General features: G+C 34.1%; 1 protein-coding gene across 1 annotated transcript; it reads right to left on the bottom strand.

The window, feature by feature from the left end:
* Positions 1-706: 706 nt before the first annotated feature.
* Positions 707-22186, bottom strand: LOC112048858 (nose resistant to fluoxetine protein 6). Its single transcript, XM_052887719.1, has 13 exons — positions 19974-22186; positions 18724-18926; positions 16785-16996; positions 13869-13954; positions 11171-11352; positions 9865-10013; positions 8458-8626; positions 7320-7513; positions 6745-6886; positions 5364-5547; positions 4078-4220; positions 1955-2064; positions 707-1316 (listed from the first exon to the last, which is right to left on the bottom strand). The coding sequence occupies exons 1-13, from the start codon at positions 20278-20280 to the stop codon at positions 1244-1246; spliced, it is 2154 nt and encodes a 717-aa protein (XP_052743679.1). The 5' UTR covers positions 20281-22186; the 3' UTR covers positions 707-1243.
* Between the last annotated feature and the right edge of the window lie 102 nt (positions 22187-22288).

Here is a 22288-nt window from a genome sequence, read left to right as displayed (position 1 = left end):
ATGTATGAACACGTGTAAATTTTTCTGAGTAGTCCGATTTTAATATTTTTTTTACCTTTAATCTCAATTTTGATCAGTAAGCATTAAATAAATAGTTAATACCAAATCAGGTGACTTAAGAATTACGAAAGCTAGTACAAGTTGCCTCGACTGGTGACAGAAGGGTTGGCTCATTTTTTGCGCAAAGGATCAGCCTGGCTGTCCAGCGCGGAAATGCAGCCAGTATTCTTGCCACCATTCCACGTGGGCATGATTTGTGTTGGCATGGCATAATAGTTATTAGGATAAGTTAGCTAAAGTTCCTTATTGTATTCTTTCTCAATAAAAAAAAATAAAAAAGCTAGTTAATAAATCTTACTTTACAAAAACTAAAGGTACTCGAAGTTAGTGAATAGGCCAGCAAGGTCATACAGAACTTGCTGATTACCTAATAAGGGTCTCGGTATTATTAGTCTGTAAGAGTCTTACAAAACATCATAATATAGGGACCATGAGGTCTAAGGTTCGACTTCCGCGTTTGACCAATTCATCATCATTAACAAATCAATTAGCAGCTTGGAGAGATGGGAAGTCGACGGCTTAACATGCTTTTGTTGGGTGGAGAAAACATGGAGCAAATGTGACACTTTTTCCGTAACAGAACTAATATCCTAACTTAGAGATAATACATTGAGATAGTGCCTTATGTAGTCTTTTATAATACTGAGAATTTTTTGGAACATAGAAAAACCGCCAAGTGCGAATCGATCTAGGTTCTGTCTAAATTTGATAACAGTTAGCTATCTATCTAGCTGCATGATTGTGTGGAATGCTAAAATACTGGGGAAAAAAAGGTAAATAAATAAATCGGTAGATAAAGGATTGGGTTTGGGAGTTTTGCCTGTATAATTTCAAGTTTTTTTTTTTTAATTTATCTGAATATATTTTACAATACAAGAGACTAAGTACTACGGAAGTGTCTAGAGGAGGCCTATGTCTATATTATTATTTGTTCCTTGCTGAGCTGAAGAAGGAACAATCACAATTAATGATACACTTATTACAATAATATTACGTAAAAAAGGCATATAATATTTTTCACATATATTTCAAAATTATATTTATTACCAACCCACTCCAATTATATTACCAAATATGTTAAAATGAAAATGTAATTATGTTTATGACTATTTGTCAATATTTTCTGGACAATATAACGTCAACCTTCGGGTATTCTAGCAGATAAAATTTAATTTCAAAAGTTTCAAGTTATTTTCTTCACTGCGCTTAGATCTCCATTTGTTTGTGATGTTCCGTTATTGATTTCTTTGCGTGATCTGAGAAAAGAACATTTAATATGATTTAATAGATTTTAACGGTTACAGCCATATCTATACTAATATTATAAAGTTGAAGAGTTTGTTTGTTTGATTGAACGCGCTAATCTCAGGACCTACTGGTCCGATTTGAACCATTCTTTCAGTGTTAGATAGCCCATTTATCGAGGAAGGCTATATCTTATCTCCGTATTCATACGGGAAAGGAAACCACGCGGGTAAAACCGCGCGGCGTCAGCTAATGTTTTGTGAGGTGAGAGATGCCTTTACATTTGATTTCTGGCTTGAGTCAAATAGAAAACCTATGATTTACTTACAAACAGAAACCTACTCGTACAAGCGTGCATTTATGAATTATATGTGTATAAGATTCTTCTCAAAGTTATCGCTTGGCTATTTTATATTGCACTTTCAAACTTGTTTTATAAACGTCTTCGTTGACATCGCAACAATTATTATAAATGCGAAATTAAGTTTGTTGTCTTCCGACTCAGTCGTTGAATCAATTTTGATGAAACTTGAGATACATTTTTAGCACAGAGATCAAAGAGTTCCCACTGGAAAAGCTTAAATTCTTACAAGAAGACTGTGTCCTACTCTACTAGATATTTAATGCCTGCCTTATTTAACGCAATTACCTCATTAGTAGTACAAGAGCTACTATATTGTTCATAGGCGCTTCAAACACCAACCACAGCAGATAAGAGAGTCCACAGCAAAATGTTATCACGCCCAGTGAGTCTATTGCCTGTTGATCGTCGAAATCGTCAAAAGAATAACATTGTATAATAGTAAATAGACATAAGAGCATTTCCGGCTGTCTAACTGTTTCATTGATATTATGGGGATTGGGGAATGAGAAAAAAAAAATTATAGGGACAGGATCAAGTATGACACTTGTGAGACAATACAATTTGGGGCAATTTTAATAAATAGGTAATTATATAGCCACATTGCCTAGTCGTCTAATCTCAAGTAGCCTGAGTAATGGGTACTAAGACAGCTGACGAATCTATCTTCTCTTCTTATAGTGCCATCTCCTATCGGAGGTCAGCAATCATTAAGGCTAATTTAACTTTGTTCACTGCTGCCCGAAAGAGTGATCTGGTACTCATACCAAACCATTGGCGCAAGTTCCTGAGCCAAGAAGTACGTCTACGACCAGGCCTTCGTTTCCCCTTTATCTTTCCCTGGATAATAAGCTGGAGCAGGTGATATTTGGAGTTTCGCATTATATGACCCAGGTATTCGAGCTTCCTCCTTTGGACTTGTTGCAGAACTTCTGTTGGCTTTCCCATTTTTTGCAGCACAGTAGTATTGCGTATACGATCCCTCCATGATATTCGCAGTATCCGCCTGTAAACCCACATCTCAAATGCCTCAAGCTTACTACACATCGCTTGTGTTAGTGTCCAGGCTTCAACCCCATAAAGTAACACAGAGAAAACGTAACATCGCGCTACTCTCATCCTCAGAGATATTTTTAAATTGCGGTCACAGAGAACTTTTTTTAATTTAGTAAAAGCATTTCTTGCTTGTTCAATGCGGCATCGTATTTCCAGACTATGATCCCCGGTTTCGTCAATCATACATCCCAAATACCGATATCGCTGTACCCTTTCTATTATTTTATCATGTAGATACAAAGAGTTGCATCTGATTGGCTTTCGGCTGATGGTCATGTATTTTGTCTTTTTGCAGTTAATATTGATGCCATAAGAATTGCTGGCGGAGGATACTTCATTGACTAACGATTGCAAGCCTTCTAGACTATCGGCTAATAGAATGGTATCATCCGCATATCTAATGTTATTTATTAGTATGCCGTTCACCGTTACACCTTCATTGATATTCTCAAGCGCTTCTTCGAATATTGCTTCGGCATAAACATTAAATAATAAAGGAGACAAAATGCAACCTTGTCGTACCCCGCGCAGTATGTCAATATACGAAGTTGTGTGTCGTTCAACCCTGACATTAGCTGACTGTTCCCAATACAAGTTCCTGATAAACTGGATATCTTTATAATCTAAGCCAGCTTTCGACAAAATCTCCATAAGCTTGGTGTGGCGTACACGATCAAACGCCTTTTCGTAATCAATGAAACAGACATACAGATCACAATTTAAATCCAGACATCTTTGCATTAGCACTTGAAAACCAAACAGTGCATCCCTTGTACCTAGTCCATCACGAAAACCAAATTGTGTTTTTGAATCTATACTTGTAATAAAACTGGTCGAATTCTATATATTTTTTCGCAATTTGAGATTTTACATGTACCATTTGTAACACCAAACGTTACCGTGGCATAACGGACGCCAGCGCCATCTAGTATCTATACTTATAATACGAATTCTGTAAATTTTGTACATTCTGTACATTGAAGATATTTTGAAAAAAAATTTTTGGGGCATTATATTTTCGGTACTGAAGCCTAATTTTTTTCTTCTTCCATTTTTCTGTGTCTGTCTGTCTGTTTGTCTGCCTGTCTGCCCGTATTTTTTTGTTATTCGGGCATCACGCTGAAACTACTGAATGAATTCAAATGTAACTTGGCACAGTTTAAGACCATAATACGGAAAACTTTAAAGTGGAGAGATAGGGCTTTACATTGACTTCCACGCGGACGAAGTCGCGGGTGTCCGGTAGTATACAATAAGTACGATACAATTGAAGAGAGAATGTAGAACAATAAGCATACAGTGTTAGTATGATCAATGTAAACAATACAACAATTTAAATGTAAATAATCTCTTACCAAATATGTAAACTTCAACGTTTCAGGACTCATTGTATTGTAGGTTTTCATTACTATTACAAGCCAGTGTGTGAGGTACAAACTAAAGCATAATTTGCTTAAGGGGATGAAGATTCGCCAGTGAATGAAGTCGGATATAAGTGCTGAAATAATTGATTAATTTACTAAACGTCGTTTTTTTTTAATTCTTCTTTATTTATAGAGGGTTTGTTCAATCCTGAACATGCCACCCTACATAGGAGCTATATTATACATTAACATACATCATCTACGATTAACCGCTATCTTAAATAAATCGAACAACATTCTAGTGTCCTTAGACAAGGGTTGGGCTCGATAATCGGCCGATAGTTTAGTCGGGTTGGTCTGCTAGTACGCACACCGACTATTCTCTAACTATGTATTTGCTAGTTTCTAATCAACTGTAAACTGTGAGTCGTGATATAGTGGATAATTATGACCTCTGACACCGATGCTTCTGCATTTTAAAGAAATTAAATGTCTCAAACGGTGAAGGAAAAACATCGTGAGGTAACCTGCATACCAGAGAATTTTCTTAATTCTCTGCGTGTGTGAAGTCTGCCAATAACACTATTTGCCTAACCCTTCTCATTCTGAGAGAACATTAGCAGCATTAGCAGTGAGCCAAAACACGGCCGACCAGTGCCAAAGCTTGGAATGATTTTGATGTTGATGCTCTATTACTACGACTTCGCTGTCCGTCTGTCGGTACATATGTCTCCAGGCTGTATCTCATTAATCCTGATAGTCCGAAAGTTGAAAATTTTACTGATATATTCTGTTGCCGCAGGCACACAAAAAATACTAAATAATATATATTTAAGGGGGCTCCTATACAACAAACGTGATAATTTTTATAGATATTGGAACGGAACCTTTCGAGCGCGAGTCCGACTCGCACTTGGCCGGTATATTTTGCATCACAAATACGAAGTACTTCTGTTTGGTTAACTAAATTACTCCCTTTTTAGGTTTAATTATTGTTTAGCTTTAAAACACGTTATTTTGTTAATTGTGTGACAACTTAAAGTTACTTTAACAAATATTTTCATCAAATTCGGTTCAGTAATTTAGGTTCTAGGTTGAAATATTATACTTACTCGTTAATATAAATGTACCAAATAAAACCAATAAGGAATGTAGTTTATATAGAGGACCCATAGTATCTTAGCTAGATAATTTAACAAGGTTAGATTGAAGGTTGCCTTTCTCTTAGTATGAAATATCTAATTATCCTTCAACCAAATTGCAAAATATGTACTCACGTATATAACCGTACTCGAAGCTGACTATTACAATGCCCAAGGCAATAGCCCATATAGTCCTGTTTGTTCCCACATATAAGGCTGCCTCGAATGGACTGTGGTTTCGATGTGCTAAATATCCTCCTAGCATAGTTATAAACATACCTAATCCTACTCCAAGGGTAAGTATAGTAGTTGATGCCTTCTGAAATATAAATTAGAATTTTGTAAGCTCTGAAAGAGATTGACTATTAGATACAATATTTGGAATGAAAATTAACCGAGAAAGCTGAATTTTGGATAAGACATGGGAACAGCATAAAGAAGCAGCTTAACTTCAATCTCTCGACCATGATTTCCTATGTGCATTTTCCAGTTTTTTACAATAACTACGTCCTCCATTGAGATTCGAAATTTTGTTGTGATACTATTTTATGTATGCTCTTTATTTGCTCTACAATTTAGGTCTCTTACATTTTTATCTATCATTCATTCAGATATCGATAAAAAAAATTAAAAAAAAATCCGTCACCAAACCGGTTTGGCCATGCTGGAAATCAATTTCCCCCCTTAGTCAGTTTGTCGCTAACTGCATTCTTGAGAATTAGATCTATGTACCTGGCAGACGATTGAAATCGATGCTTGTTCAACTGCTATGGTTACACTGACGGTATCATCATCCTCAAAAGCTTACTTTAATTCCAGTTTTTAAAATAACGGCAAACAACTTCATATAAATCTATAGAGTTATCAAATTTTTCATAATTATCGCCAAACCGGTTCGGTAACGGAATGTATATGACTTTTTTGATCGATATCTCAATAACTATGAACGATAGATAAAAAATGTAAGAGAGGAGACCTAAGTTATAGAGCCGAGAGCGTATAAAGAGCACTTTGTACGCGCTAAAATTAAGGTCTCTTAAGTTTTTTTTACTTATCGTTCATAGTTCTCATCAACTTTAAACGATAAGTAAATATTTTAAGTATTGCGTCAATATTTTCGTAACTCAACGGAGAACTTATAGAAAAAAACTGTATTTAAAACTTTTTTCAAGATGGCGAAAAATGCACATAAGCATTGGGCATTCAAAAGCCTAACAACGAGAGAGCTGGATTTTTTATAAAATAGTTTATCACAGTTTTCTATTAATTATATTTTTATCATTTTGTTTAAATTTGTAGGTGTAAAAGATTCGGAGCCGGCCGGCACAAGAAAAACGTGTTATGTGATATTAATTAATCGAAGATCCGCCAACCGTAAGTTTTCTTACAACCTTTCTGGTCCTTCGAGCCGGATCGCTGTGGTCGAGCTCTTTTGAAGTTAAGAATCTTACATTAGGAATGATTGAAATATTATAAAGAAGTGCGAATACACACATAAAAGTATAATTATAGTTACCACTGAAAGTTTCGTGTAATTTGCTGGTTTATATAAAGAGAGTAGACAACCAAACGCAATTCCAATAAAGTACGGCCCACTCCGCAGATGTGAATGTAGGTACGTCGGCGTGATTACATAGTACGTAAAGTCACTAAACCGTCTAGAATTAAACGTCATCATAATTAAAAATAAAAAATATTATATATTTTATTAAAATTAAAGTAACAACTCCGTGGAAGATGTGAGAAATGGATAGAACAACAGAAAGGTTACGGAGTAAAAGTCCGAGAAAACGTTATTTTTTTTTTTTTGCAAATGAAAAATACAATTCAAAAGCTTGTATCATCTGTCTTGTTTTTTATATAAAAAGGTTAAGCTTATTCTTAATTGTAAGTAGTTGATTTCGGATATGTAATAAAATATACCTTTAGCGCCTCTGGTTACATACAATTAATAAGAATCTTTATAATTCACTCGTAAAAATTGTTCAAGATAGGTAGTTCCTTTGAGATATAAATGTTTTAAAGTATTTCTCATTCACTTGAATAATGTTGAAATAATTGCTTAAAAAGTTGAAAAATTGGTGTACTTACTCCAAATCACTAAAATCTATTGGCATTAATCCCAATCGAAACGCTACCAACGTCGGCAGCGTAACTGAAGCGATGGCTCCTATAATGTACGCTTTTAGACCGAGCGATCTATTTTTTTGGTACAACCAGTAAAGCCCTGTACCGATTATAGTAAAATGAAAGTCGCAAGCATTAGACCACGTAATTGGAAAGCACTGAAAGTCAAAAAATCGTGATTAAATACTGGTACCTATTACTTAAGCCGTGATAGCCCAGTGGATATGACCTCTGCTTACGATTCCGGGGGGCATGGGTTTGAATCCGGTCCGGGGCATGCACCTCCAACTTTTCAGTTGTGTGCATTTCAAGAAATTAAATATCACGTGTCTCAAAAAACGGTGAAGGAAAACATCGTGAGGAAACCGGCATACCAGAGAGTTTTCTTAATTCTCTGTGTGTGTGACGTCTGCCAATCCGCATTGGGCCAGCGTGGTGGACATTCTGAGAGGAGACTCGAGCTCAGCAGCGAATATGGGTTGAGAATGATGATGACCTATTTAAATCCCCTTAATTATATCTGTAATCCGCGCCGGTTACCCACGTAGGTACCTATATCCCATTCCTGTTGAAATCGCAAAGAAAAGTAAAATTAAGACACAAAATCCTGAAAAATATGGATAATAAACAAAAAGTCGGATTTTTTTTTATAAAAATCTTAAATGTGCCATAACTTAAAAATGCTTAAGTTTATTAAGGTCTTCCATACACAAATGAGTCAGAAATTATTAAAACTACGAGTATAAATGATTATAGAACTGAATATGAAAATGCTTTTAAATAATTGACCCTTGTATCGTTATAATGTTAAAAGAATGCGTCACCTGAATGCAATTCTTTGGAGAGGATACAATTCAATGGATGTACCTAATAGATTTCCGATGCTTTTTTAACATTTTTCTATACCATGTGATGTGGTTAATTTAAAATCAATTATATGAACATTGAGTATTTGTAGTTAACTTACATTTTCTGCAACTTGAAATTAATAAAAAGATTGTTGTGTTAGGATCTGGTAAAGGTGATATTGATAATGATACATACAGATAAGTCTATATTACTTTCGTGGAGGCAATTCTACTACAGAATACCATAAACTTACCGCTTTTCTAAAGTCTACATAGTTATTGACATTCAATAAAACAGTCCACCAATTGTTTCTGCAATATTCAACATCAGATAATAACTCCGTTTGCAGTAACGGTCCTGAATTGTGGTATTTTAATAGTTGGGTGATATACAGTATTAGAACCATTGGTACGTATGTTAACCTGTAAACAAAACCATAGAACCATACGTTAATCTTTGACTTTTATAGTAAACAGGCAATATACTGTAATTCAAAATGATCACTTTTTAGGGGGGAGCAGGGCTGAAAGTGCCGGGGGTAAATTGCGCCAACGCAAATATCTCCAAAACAGAAAGAGATATATTATATGCGTTAGTATTCTGTCGCGTAATTCCTAACAGCCGACGCCACGAGGCTGCCATTTTAATTTTTAGTTCCGTCAGTGACGTGGACTGAGGGGCCATGTGTGGGTGTGTTTTATCCGAATTATATAAGGTTTAGTCAAAATTGGCACTTTCCGCCCCGTTCTCCCCTACATTATTCTAGACATGAATAAAAGAAAACGTTTTACAGAGAGGGTTTTACCTAGGGGGCTGGGTAAAGATTTCTCACAGAAAAAACAAAAATGCTTGGTTAAATAAAATTGACGGTAACATAACCTAAAGGATATTTTAATTTTTTTTGATACGGCGGTAAAAGATAACGCTTTTAATTATTACGTGAAGAGTTTATCAGTGTAATAAGTATTATTAATAATGTTTTTATTTTAAGTTCAAGAGCCTGTCCTAGCTAGATTTTTTGGAGCTCTGTTAAGGATATCCTTTATATCTGCAGCCAAGTTGCTATCGACAGGTCGCAAATGTCATTCCCATACATTTTTCTACTTTTCGAAGCGTTTGCGATCGTAGAAAGAGAATCGGCGTGCCACTTGGCTACAGAGGCAGGTCTCTTCCCCGGATTAATTACATTTGATAACAAAAAAATGTGAATTTTAAAAAAAAAATTAAGGTAAAGTTTAGGCTCTAATCAATATAAAAAATTGGACTATTATACTCGTATAATACTTACTCTATCAATACTAATATTATAAAGCTGAAGACTTTGTTTGTTTGTTTGAACGCGCTAATATATTTTGTTTGTTTGTTTGAGCGCGCGAATTACTGGTCCGATTTGAAAAATTCTTTCAGTGTTAGCCAATTTAATTAGGAAGGCTATATTATTATCCTTGTATTCCTTCGGTAACGGGAACCACGAGATTCAGCTAGTATTGTATAATAATTTATAATATTATGAAATTATTATTATTAGTATTATTAAACTATAGAAGAGTTTGTTTACGCCACGCTCCGGGTACGCTGGTTTAATACAATAATTTGGTACTTTATCTATCTAATTACTTCCTAAATCTGTGGGTATTCTTATTATAAGGTGGTGGCTTACCTAAAGTATCTTTTGATCAAATTGTTTATAGTAACAGGCTTATCAGTTGACAAGATGTTGTTCATCAACAAAACCCCAGATATCATTATAAAAGTATCAACAAATATATCCGGATGTAAAAACACATGCAGGCTATAGCGTTCTATCAACTAGAAAAAAAAATATTATAAAACACAACAAATTCATTTCCGTTAAATAGTAAGGCTCTAACTCACGGTCGATTTGGCATGAGGCGCGGCAGACTTGTCAAGTCGGCAAAATGAAAATAAAATGAATGCTTCAAGTGTACCTATTTAACATGCACATCGCGAACCTCAAGCCATAAGTTTCAAGTATCGAGTATCAGTATCGAACAGCGCTTCAAGTCTGCTGCTGGGTACTTATACCTCACCGCATGTGGTTGGCATTAGAGACCCGGTTATGACCACGAAATGTTGGTCGTGGTCGCAAAAGCTACGGTTAGGCTGCGACCGGATTTTCGCCCACGAGCACGACTGGTCATGAAGCCGATAATTGTTGGGCTACTGCATTTGTTATTCTGCACAATTCTGTACGAACACTCATAGCAGACTATAACTTAGCTTGATCATCATCATCATCGTCATCGTCATCGTCATCGTCATCGTCATCGTCATCGTCATCGTCATCGTCATCATCAACATCATCATCATCGTCATCATCATCATCATCATCATCATCATCATCATCATCATCATCAGGTATATGAGTATGGCAGCGTGTCCAACAATTAAATAAATGAGTTTGATGAGGATAATCATTAAAAGGAGCTAAAATATTACAAAGTAAAAGCCGTGACAGCCCAGTGGATATGACCTCTGCCTCCAATTCCAAAGGGTGTGGGTTCGAATCCGGTCCGGGGCATGCACCTCCAATTTTTCAGTTGTGTGCATTTTAAGAAATTAAATATCACGTGTCTCAGGCGGTGAAGGAAAACATCGTGAGGAAACCTGCACACCAGAGAATTTTCTTAATTCTCTGCGTGTGTGAAGTCTGCTAATCCGCATTGGGCCAGCGTGGTGGACTATTGCCCTAACCCCTCTCATTCTGAGAAGAGACACGAGCTCAGCAGTGAGCCGAATATGGGTTGATAATGATGAAAATATTACAGCAACTAACGAATCGCTATGATTTATTCCACTTGACAACTTCACACCATTGGCTAGTAGGTACTGCTACAGAAGCAACCAATAAGCTATGGCGACAAACAAACAGTACTGAAAAAAAGTAAAGTTATATTTATAAAAAAATAGCATGTAATTTTTATCATGCGACGTTTACTACTTACGGAGTCTAAACTTTTAGAATTTCTTATCCCTGTTTTAAGACAGATAGCACTATAATGCATATTTACTACTAAACATGCCGTCAGGAACTTCAAGGAATTTACAGAACTAATCGCACCCTTTTTTTCTTTAAAGAGTTCAGCTGTATTCTCAACTGCTGAAAATGCTTTAGCTATTAAGATTTCTGAAACAAGGATATATTACGACATGATTAAACTGCTAAAGTGGTAGTAAAAACGGATTATGTTTGTGCAAGACAGCTGTAATGGGGATGATGACTAGGTTTGAATATATTGATGTTTATGATACTTTCAGGTAAATAAGGTCAATATTAACTAATTTATACATAAAAAGCAAAGATTGTCTGGATATTTGCAAAATAAATGAGATTATAAAATTTCAAAATCTATTAAAAATCTTTTATCGTAATTAGATGAAAATTCATACAGTTTTAGCTTTCTTACATTAAATGTGACATTTTTTAATAAATGAACTATAAACATAAACGTACAAATAACAAAGATATTAGTAATTTTGTTTGAACTTACATACAAATCTAACGATCATTACATTGCCTACGACAGACATCATTAGTTCGTGTGATTTTGTATGGGGCGTTTTTCAAGGATCTGCGGCAGCGCCGCAAATCTGACCCTTTAAATCCCTGTAGCTCCGAAAGTAATGATCACAGATACCCTGTTACTTTTACAAAATTGCTTTACTATTAGCATACTCTTAATTTATATACAATTTAAAAAACTGTCATCATCCCTATTATGGTCAATTCAAATCATCATTCATCACGGCATAAAAATATTTACCCTCATCTGCTAATATGCTATGGAATAGATGATAGATAATGTTCACAGTGACACATTGCAAATATGTTGCCTAGATAAATTGTGACCAAACACATTTTTCATACAAAATCTAGGAATTAACTAGATAATAGGCAACCAAGCAGTTAAATTATGCTAATATTGTAAGTTTTCATTTGACAAATTATACGACTGAATAACTGATGAGGGTATTCAAATAACTGTAAGAAATAGTAATAGTAATAATAGTATAGTAATAGTAACTGACACGAATATGACGTAGCCCGGTCTGGTGTCTTGGGTCGTGCCGACGCTAGGTGGCGCGGCGTGACTCTTTATAATATAAGTATAGAAATTTATAGACTTACTAATCTTTAATGATGATTTATTTGTAGAAATAAATAAAAGTGTCAGTTTGTAATTTTAAGTTGCCAGCTTTAATGTATTATTACGCGGGTAAAAAATATCATAATATATCATTTACACTAAAATGTGTCCAAATCTCAGAGAGACTCTTACTTTTTTAAAGTCCATTTAATATCAAAAAATTGCAATTTGTCCTACTTGGAATTTAGTTATTCAGTACTCACACTTGATGTTCCTATAGTTGAGCTATGTTCAATGGAGGCCACCAATAAGGTGAAAGTAGTTGTTAACAACCAATAGGGTAGTTGACCCATATCAAATCTTAATAGGTATATAAATGTGAAAGGTCATTCATCACGAAATCTCGAAAACCGGCGATAGGGCCAGATTAAGGTGGTCTGCAGTTTGTCTAAATTGAATGCAAAGTCTAAATTGTGGATATAAGTCTAAATTGTGGATATAATGTTACTAAGGGTACTTATCAAAAATGTCAAATTCAATGTATATAATAAGATCTCTCTATAACACAATACCTTCATATCATCCTCCTCAAAGTAATGCATGCTTAATGTAACCAAGTTGTTGATCTGTGGATCATACTGCAGTACTGATAGTTTAGCTTCCTTGAATGATACCAGCAGGAGATCTCGCCCTGCGCTAGGACATTTGACTGAGGCTATTGACATCACATTACCCCATAAAGACGGTAAAAAATCAATTTTGTTTTTTTTGTCTGTGTATGTCTGTTTGGTACGGCTAATCTCAGAAAGGGCTGGACCGAATTTGAAGGTACATTCACTGGCAGATTTCTGATGTTATAATGAGTAGTTTAGACTACTTATTATAACTTTTTTTGTACAGAAATGGGATTTACGTATGTGAAACCTTGGGCACAATGGTCTGATTGGGCTAGTTGACACTTTCTTTTAAATGGTCTTAAATTGTTCATTATCGTTCTACTACATTAAAAAAAAAAAATATCATATTTTTTGAGACGTGATTACATGAAAATTTTAATTTTGAAATATTTTTATACCAGCAAAGACGTACCGCCAAGCGATTTAGCGATCCGGTACGATGCCGTGTAGAAACCGAAAGGAGTGTGGATTTTCATCCTCCTAACAAGTTAGCCCGCTTCCATGTTAGATTGCATCATCGCTTACCATCAGGTGAGATTTTTTTTACAATACGAGCCAAAACGCGTGTCAGTCATGATGGTCTATATTCAACTCAACTGTTTCATGAAGTCACGTTAACAAAACCAAACAGAACGTTTGTCAAAAATATGAGTTAACAATTAGTTTGACGTTAGTACATCAAGTAACACTGTGACGTCACAAAACAGACAACAGCGTTTTTGACGTTTAGAAAATTTGAAAAATACATGATTTTTAAATAAAGTTTTATAAGCGTTAAAGAGTAACAAATATCTTAATAAACATTCATATAAACATTCGCGTTTATAATGTTAGTAGAACTAAATGTGGCAGTAAATTAGAACATAAAAGTAACTTACTGTAAGTTTGTTCCTTTGCATAGCGGTGATATTCGTAATAATGTGTACAGAATAAAGTTAGCAGTATCATAGATCCGATAAAGGCACTGGAAATGAAAATACGAAAATGTTAAAAGAATATTGATATACTAGCGGACGCCCGCGACTTCGTCCGCGTCCGTCAAAATTTAGTTTTTCACAAATACCTCTGGAACTATGGATTTTTCCGGGATGAAAATGTTGATAAACTACCCTCCTTTATTTATTTGGTTATATAAATGTCTTTGTAAATACTTTGTGTAATTTTAATCTTGGAGTATTTCGCCCAGAAAAATGAAAAATTAAATTTTTCTGATAAGTCCTTGAAATATGCTAGGCATTTTTATTCATTTTTAACCGACTTCCAAAAAGGAGGAGGTTCTACGTTCGGATGTTTTTTTTTTTTATGTATGTCCAGCGATAATTCCGTCATTTATGGTCCGATTTTGAAAGTTCTTTTTTTGTTGGTGGGTTTGCTTCCAGGGTGGTCCTATTTTTTTCCATATCATGATTTCTTAGTATTATCTGCTGTATATGTATGGTTATGTTTGTAGCACTTTCCATTATATCTGGGGGAGTCTGTTTCATATCTGTCAGAGTTCAATTTAGGCATTTTGCTATAAATACTAAGCTAAAAATGCATTTACAATATTAATTTGTAATTAAATCTATAATTTATTTATTTATTTATTATTTGAACCACCAACAAAATTATATGTATACAGAATTAAAAAACTTAATAAATAGGGTATAGAAACATATAACTTTACTTAAAGGTAGTCACATCATGCATAAAGTGTAGGTCGTACTAACAATTAAAAATTAAGTGTTAAAAAAAGTTAAAAAATTAATTAATTATAATGTAATTCTCATGTAATTATATTGCGCAATACAACACCAACAGGCAAAGATTGACACTGTACAGCATTGTCTTCATACTCGTATTTGCATCACAATTAAAATTTCTTTTCAAATTGTTAATAAATTAATTTTAAAAAAAATTATTAAATTAAAATATATCAACTTGAAATTTTAATACAATAAAATATAAATAAAATAAGTTAAAAATCAAGAACCCAGAGCTGTAAAAAGACCAAGAACCCAGAGCTCTCATTATACATATATATACATATATTCATATACATATATTCATATATATATATATATTCATATACAGGCTATAACAAAAGTTATTTTTATATCACACGTTCCATACGAAGAGCAGTGTTATAAAATATATTTTTTTAATTTATTAGAATATTCATGTATAATTAACATGCATATTGTAATAATTATAGTATATAAATTAATATTATATTCGCATAAAAATAATTATACCATTGTAATATATATTTTTAATTTTATTTCTCTTCTTTTTGCCATTGTGGTGTGTAAGTAAAGTATAATAATAATAATAATATATATATTTTTTTAATAATAATATATTATATGAAACCTTAATAATAATTCAATTATGATATGTTTTTTTATTTGTAATTTCATTTAATTTAATTTAGTAATTGTGACTGTATTTATCTTTTTCTTAATCTCATTTCATTTAATTTGGTAATTGTGACTATTTGTATTTTTTTATATTTGCACACTATTAATTTAGTGGAATGTTGTATTCTTGCAAATAAACAATTATTATTATTATTATTATTATTATTATCACGTCACCGTAAACGCCAATCATAAACTGTAACGTCTTTCGCTACAAGACATCGGTTTGTGATTGGCGCTTGCGGTGACGTGATATAATCACATCATTGCAAACGCCAATCACGCTGTTATCTCTATGAATGACGTCACTTGTTAATGTGTTGTGTTTCGGCGGCAAAAAATTTACGTAGATATTTTTTCATTTAAATTTTTTTTTTTACTGGTTTATTTTTGATTTTTTACTTATTATTGACGGGACAAAATAAAATATAGCTTATAATACTTCCATAATTCAGTTTAAACACCGTTTAGAAAAGAGGCAAGTAGCCTATTATAAAAGCGAGTGAACACACTTTGAACACACATTCTGAAAACGAATTTGTATCTTTGCTTGTTTTCCACATGATGAAATTTTGAAACGCTTACAAGTATCTATCTTAAAGTAACCTTCTTCGCTGCTTTTGGGACTTCTTGTGGTGTCGAATTAATACTTTAACCACTACCTACGGGTAAGGTAGGGGTAGAGTAGGGTTAGGGTTAGCGGTAGGTTAGGGGAAAAGTAGGGTTGGTTTAGGTAGGGAGTAGGTTAAGGTAGGGAGTAGGGTAAGGTAGGGAGTAGGGTAAGGTAGGGGTAGGGAAGATTATCACACTAATATTTTAAAGGCGAAAGTTCGTGTGTATGTATGTCTGGAATGGAAATATATATTACTCTGGATTAACACATAGGCTAAAAAACCCATGGTTTCCTAGGTATTTGTGAAAAGCTAATTTTACGCGGACGAAGTCGCGGGCGTCCGCTAGTAACTAATAAAACAATACAGAGGAAAGAAAAAGTGCGCGGAATAATTTTCATTTTTTCTCAGAATTGCAAAGTGCTCGCACCAGCACTTTTTTAGCCATTATTACTAATACAGTAAATTAATATTATTGTGTTTTTGTTTCTGATAAATGGTTGTAATTTTTTTGTCATGATTATAAAATTAAGGAGTAAAATGTTTAATTATTATATTTTATCTCACAAAGTTAATCTTATTCATAAAATCTTGACCACTTTTCTGACATAAAAACTCTTTGCTAAGATTCAAAAAGTACTGATCGTTTATAGGATGAACCGTGTATTTTACAATACAATAACGCATAAGTGCGTAACGATATACATAATGATATTGAAATTGGTGAAACACGAGACAGTTTACGAGGAAATATGTTATAAATTATTTTTATACGAGTACTTACATAGCAGCATAGAATCCATACGATACTTCAGTCTTTTCGTTGTAGCTTTGGCAGGAGTCTATACTGATAGTAGTTTCTGGTAACGCAAAACCAAGGTGGCTGTTGTTAAGGAATGTCTTCGCGAACTGCTTTATAGAATTCGATTTACAAACAGCTGGTAGACACAGGCCCCATGTTAGTTTGTTGAAGGTTAAATTATATTTCGACACTGACTGTAAATATATACAATTTGTTAAAGTACATTTACATTGAAGATTATGGAGGAATATACCTGGAAACACTACCGTGAATGGATTGTGTACTCATTAAAAAACTGGACAAGTTCGAGTCGTATTTACCCATCGAGTTTTCCGTACGTTTTTGTCGAGCGTTTACCGAACTTCAGTACTCCTATATAAGATTTAATAACATAGCTTAGAGATTTTTCTTTTACTCAAGGTCTATAACGATGTTACAAATTCACCGCATTATGTGTTACGAATTATCCTTTATGTGATTACTCCACTGAGCGCACACATGCTCAATTTTGTGTTTAATTCTTATATTTAAACACACAACTCGACATTGTATATATCGGGGCACCGACTATATTGCACTCCTGATATCGGCGAAGCCGTAGTCTAAGAGCAGGTTCTAAGCTTTATGTGTCAAGGATGGCAGATACACAAAGTAACACTATCAATCATCACCGAATCGAGCACTTAACTTACAACTAAAGTTCTACCCTCTATATTGATCAAGTACAGCGCTGATACCATCACATATAAACCAGGGTTATCTATGATAGAGCAAGGAGTCAGCCACCAGCTGATGTCAGACTTGTAACTTATACAGTTGGGTTAAAGACGTCTTTTACAGTATACAAACACTCCCCATTCTCAGCTGGTGTTGGCTTCTAGCTAATTAATTAACAATGCAATGGCCTTACTTCTATTAACTCATCCACTGAAGTTCGGAAACACTATCACTATTTTAACACTGCACCATTACTATTTAACAAATGGAAGACGAGTATCCATTCCAAGAACTTGATTACACTGAACTACTCAACCAACAGGCCACAGAGTGGCAAAGCACCTCTATTCCGTAAAACGTATCGCCTAGGCGCCATTTTAACGCAATACGAGACGAGAATCACGTAATCAATCTTTCAGTGTTATTTATTTAAACAGTAAATAATTAAATTCCAATAGGGATGATGACAGTTTTTTTAATTGTATATAAATTAAGAGTATACTAATAGCAAATCAATTTTGTAAAAGTAATATGGTATCTGCGATCATTACTTTCGGAGCTACAGGGATTTAAATTTTCGGCGCTGCCGAGGATCCCTGAAAAACGCTCCATACAAAATGGCACGATTTAGTGACGTCGTTGGCTCGCTGATCGTTAGGTTTGTATGGGCGTTCAAACAAAATTACTAATATCTTTGTTATTTGTGCGTTTATGTTTATAGTTAATTTATTGAAAAATGTCACATTTAATGTAAGGAAGCTAAAACTGTATGAATTTTCATCTAATTACGATAAAATTTTATTATCTCATTTATTTTTTAAATATCCAGACAATCGTTGCTTTTTATGTATAAATTAGTTAACATTGACCTTATTTACCCGAATGTATCATAAAAATCAATATATTCAAACCTAGTCATCATCCCCATTCCATGAAACCTGATTCTAATATTATCACAATAATTAACCTAGATTTTGCTAACTGTTCAAATAACTCACTCGGCGACATATACAATATTTAGGTATTGTTCTCTGGTTACTATGTGACTTAATGAAATTACGACAATTAGCCGCTTTTGTTCGCCTCAGTTTTGACGGGCTAGTGACATATCTTCTCTTTTATAAATTCTTTGGTACTAGGGTTTAGGTTTTTTTACGTAACCTTTTTTAAAATTGCACTGGTCTTACTTAGTCTATTTACTTACAGATATATATTCATTTGCATTTGTATACGGGTCCTCATGTTTAATTTGTCTCTTCTTAGTTAGCGTAATATATGCTAGGCAGTACTGTGTGCGTAGTTCCGGATGTGTGTGTATCCAGGGTGGATGGATACACTGCTCGTTGTTTCCGAACTGGCTTCTTGTCCCATACAGCACTCCAGTTGGACTCTGCATCGAGTCCCAAACTTTAAAAAAGACGTAGTTATAAATTATATTAACACTAGTGGTCCCCAATCAAGTGGTGAGGAGATCCGCAGGAGAACCAAAGTCACCGACATAGCTCAACGAGTTGCGAAGCTGAAGTGGCAATGGGCGGGGCACATAGTGCGAAGAGCCGATGGACGTTGGGGTCCCAAAGTGCTGGAATGGCGACCCCGCACTAGTAAGCGCAGTGTTGGCCGACCCCCCACCAGGTGGACTGACGACATCAAGCGAGTCGCAGGGATTCGCTGGATGCAGGTGGCTCAGTATCGTGATGTTTGGAAGTCCCTACAAAAAGCCTATGTCCTGCAGTGGACGTCCATCGGCTGATATGATGATGATGATAGTGGCCCCCAATACTTCTTCGTCCTCGTGTTTCTACAATAGGGTAGTAGAATCACATATTAATTTCGTATAATACTTACATGGTCCTAAGTACGAGGGGTGTTCAAAAACCAAGGTGACTTTTCAATTTTCACGGGCAACGTACACTCGATTCTTTTTTTGTTGTAGTGTTGGTACACATCTCCCAAACTTATGTTCAGAGTTTCAAACATATAGCATACATAGTTTGTTTTTGAAAGATAAAAATGTAAGAGGTATTCTGTTGTGATTGGCGATTTTTTGTTATTATAAAAAAGTGGAGCAAAGAATTTCAATCAAATTTTGTGTGAAAAATGGAATTAAGTAAGTGTTAACGAACGTCGAAAGAAGGTCCCAACGACGAACCACTCTCTGGACCACAGAACAGACATCGCTAAAAGCTAACTATATCTGTGCTCTGGACGCCCCTAGCACATCAACATAAAAGATATCGTCAAAGTTGTGAAGAAAATTGTTTTTGAAATTCGTTGAATTACCATACGGGAAGTTGCTGAGGATGTTGATATATCAATCGGTTCGTTTCATGCAATTTTTTTGGATGTTTTGGGCATGAGACGTGTGTCAGCAAAGTTTGTTCCGAAACTTCCGAAAGTTCTAGTTATGGGTATTACTTGTAATATACTTGTACAATCTAAGAAAATATTTACCCCATGTAGCCCACAGCGTATGATTCTTCAAATTCCTCAGTATATCCAATGTTTTTTGGAGACATGGTAGTTCTTCGTTTGCCCACTTATGGTGTGAAAGGTTTTCTTCTAAGTTTGATATAATCAATTCATAGGATCCGGTGTGTCGATTGTGGGCTATTTGGGTTTGCTGTACAGTATGCCCTAAAGAAACGAAATTAAAAATGTTGAAAAACTCACGTAAGTCATGAAATTCACTAGAATAACGACTGTTATGCCAGAAATGATTTTCATCACAGACATTTAAAAAAAAATGCTTTACCTGCATTATTTTGGAAAACAGCTGTTACTCTGCTGGACCGATATCTATCAAATATAATTAAGACCCACAACAAGGAAACTGGCTTTCATGTTAAAAATATCGCATCGAAGTTGGTCTATCAGTTTGAATTTGAACGAGTTGTATAAGAATTATAACAAGTCATAGTTTCCTAATTATTTCACTCACTGACTGACTGATCATCAAAACTCCAAGGCACTTTCAGCGAACATAGAATAAATCGTATGAAAGAATCAAACGACAATCATGTCGTATAGTACGTTATTGACTTTTATTAATCGGAATATAGCTATAATACATTAATGAATTAAGCGGAAAAATGGCTATATCTTTTAAAGTATATTCTGCACTGTAATATATTTTTAATTAATCTAAACTTTATACACATCTTAATTTACAGTAAAAAAATCACACACGTAACATAAATAATGAGCTCACAGCGACAATTTTAACTTTAAAATCTTTGAAGCGCGTTTTCTCAAATTCTCTCTTGTGTCGCTTAATCTATTCTTACATAACACTGTCCAATTGTAAGAAAAAAACTAAAGTAGGTACAAACTTACTTCAAATGTTAAAATTTAATTTTAAAGTTAAGATGAATATTTTCTAAATCTAGTGTAATTTAATGTACATTTATGAGAAAAATGTGTTTTACAATACCATATACATACCAAAGAATAAACAAAATAACAATAAACACATAATCTCCATTGAATAAATTAAAATTAAGGCTTCAGTTTACAGATGTAAATATTTTATATAAAATATGATAGTTAAAATATCATTTCGTAATTTGTATTAAAAAAACTTTATAAAACTTTTAATCAACGCAATGTTAATCTTAGCTGCCTTTCCACTTTCAAATGCTATTCCATTGTTTTGTTCGTTAATATATAAGGACTTATAGTTATTTTATATTAATAGACCGATTATATCTATACTAATATTATAAAGCTAAAGAGTTAGTTTGTTTGTTTGATTGAACGCGCTAATCTCAGGAACTACTGGTCCGATTTGAAAAACATATAATAGGGATCATGAGTTCTAAGGTTCGACTCCCGCGTTTGACCAAAAAATAGTTAAAACCATTTACTATCAACAAATTCGAAAGTAGGAAGTGATTGATTTATGGGAGACAATGAATTATTTCTGAGATGAAAAATATACTCTTTTATAATTAAATAGAGTTTAACAGAGAGTAAACTTCACGAAACTTGCGAGCGTTATAAAAACATAGCCCGCATCTGTCAAAGACGTCTTAACCGAAGAATAACCGGGGTATGCAAGCTCGGATAACATAAACGCCCGATTTACTTCCTTAACCGGTATATGGGCTGTGGTGAACAGGAAATTTGGACTAAACGGCGTTTAACTTATTTAAACGGTTGATTATGTTTGAACAATTGACGGTGAACTCGAACCTAAGTCGCGGAAAATGTAGTAGTATTTAATTTGGTTAGATTCGTATTTCATAAGATTAGATAAAGTTGAGTATGTATCAATCAATCAATCAATTTATTTCTTTGCAGATACATGTATTATTTATACAGGTGGTCGGTAGATGTAGATGGTAAATGTATCTTGCCAATTAGGCATGCAAATTATTTATTAAGTATTTAATGATTCAAAAAGCAATTTCACCATTTAAAATTTACATCTTTACAATTAAAATATGTATGAAAATAAGAATAATATTAACTTAAACACTCATTTATACTGTAGAATGCCTGTTGAGTTAGGTATTTATATAAATTATTTTTAAAGCAATTTATATTCTTTTCTTTCCTAATTTCTTTTGGTAACTTATTATAAATTCTCACTGCCGCAATGAATAAACTATTATGGTACAGAGTAGTTTTATGTGTAACGAGCATAATATGGCATTAAATCACTCGTGTCTCTATTATAAAACTCACTTCGTTCGTTTTATAAAATGCAGCTCGTGCTTTAATGACCGTCATTATACAACCGTTTTATAATCTACTATTTTGCTTTT

The sequence above is a fragment of the Bicyclus anynana genome, chromosome 2 (assembly GCF_947172395.1).
Source record: "Bicyclus anynana chromosome 2, ilBicAnyn1.1, whole genome shotgun sequence".
NCBI lineage: Eukaryota > Metazoa > Arthropoda > Insecta > Lepidoptera > Nymphalidae > Bicyclus > Bicyclus anynana.
Note: the sequence above shows the minus strand (reverse complement) of the source record. Positions and strands in the feature narration are given on the sequence as shown.

Excerpts from the sequence above, each read along its gene's own strand:
- LOC112048858 (XM_052887719.1), bottom strand. The coding sequence starts at position 20,280 with ATGCAGGTAAAGCATTTTTTTTTAAATGTCTGTGATGAAAATCATTTC. Across the intron at positions 6,887-7,319 it reads ATAGATTTTAGTGATTTGGA|ACGGTTTAGTGACTTTACGT; the intron begins GTAAGTACACCA and ends GTTTAATTCTAG. Across the intron at positions 4,221-5,363 it reads CTTCGAGTACGGTTATATAC|CACTTATATCCGACTTCATT; the intron begins GTGAGTACATAT and ends CAATTATTTCAG.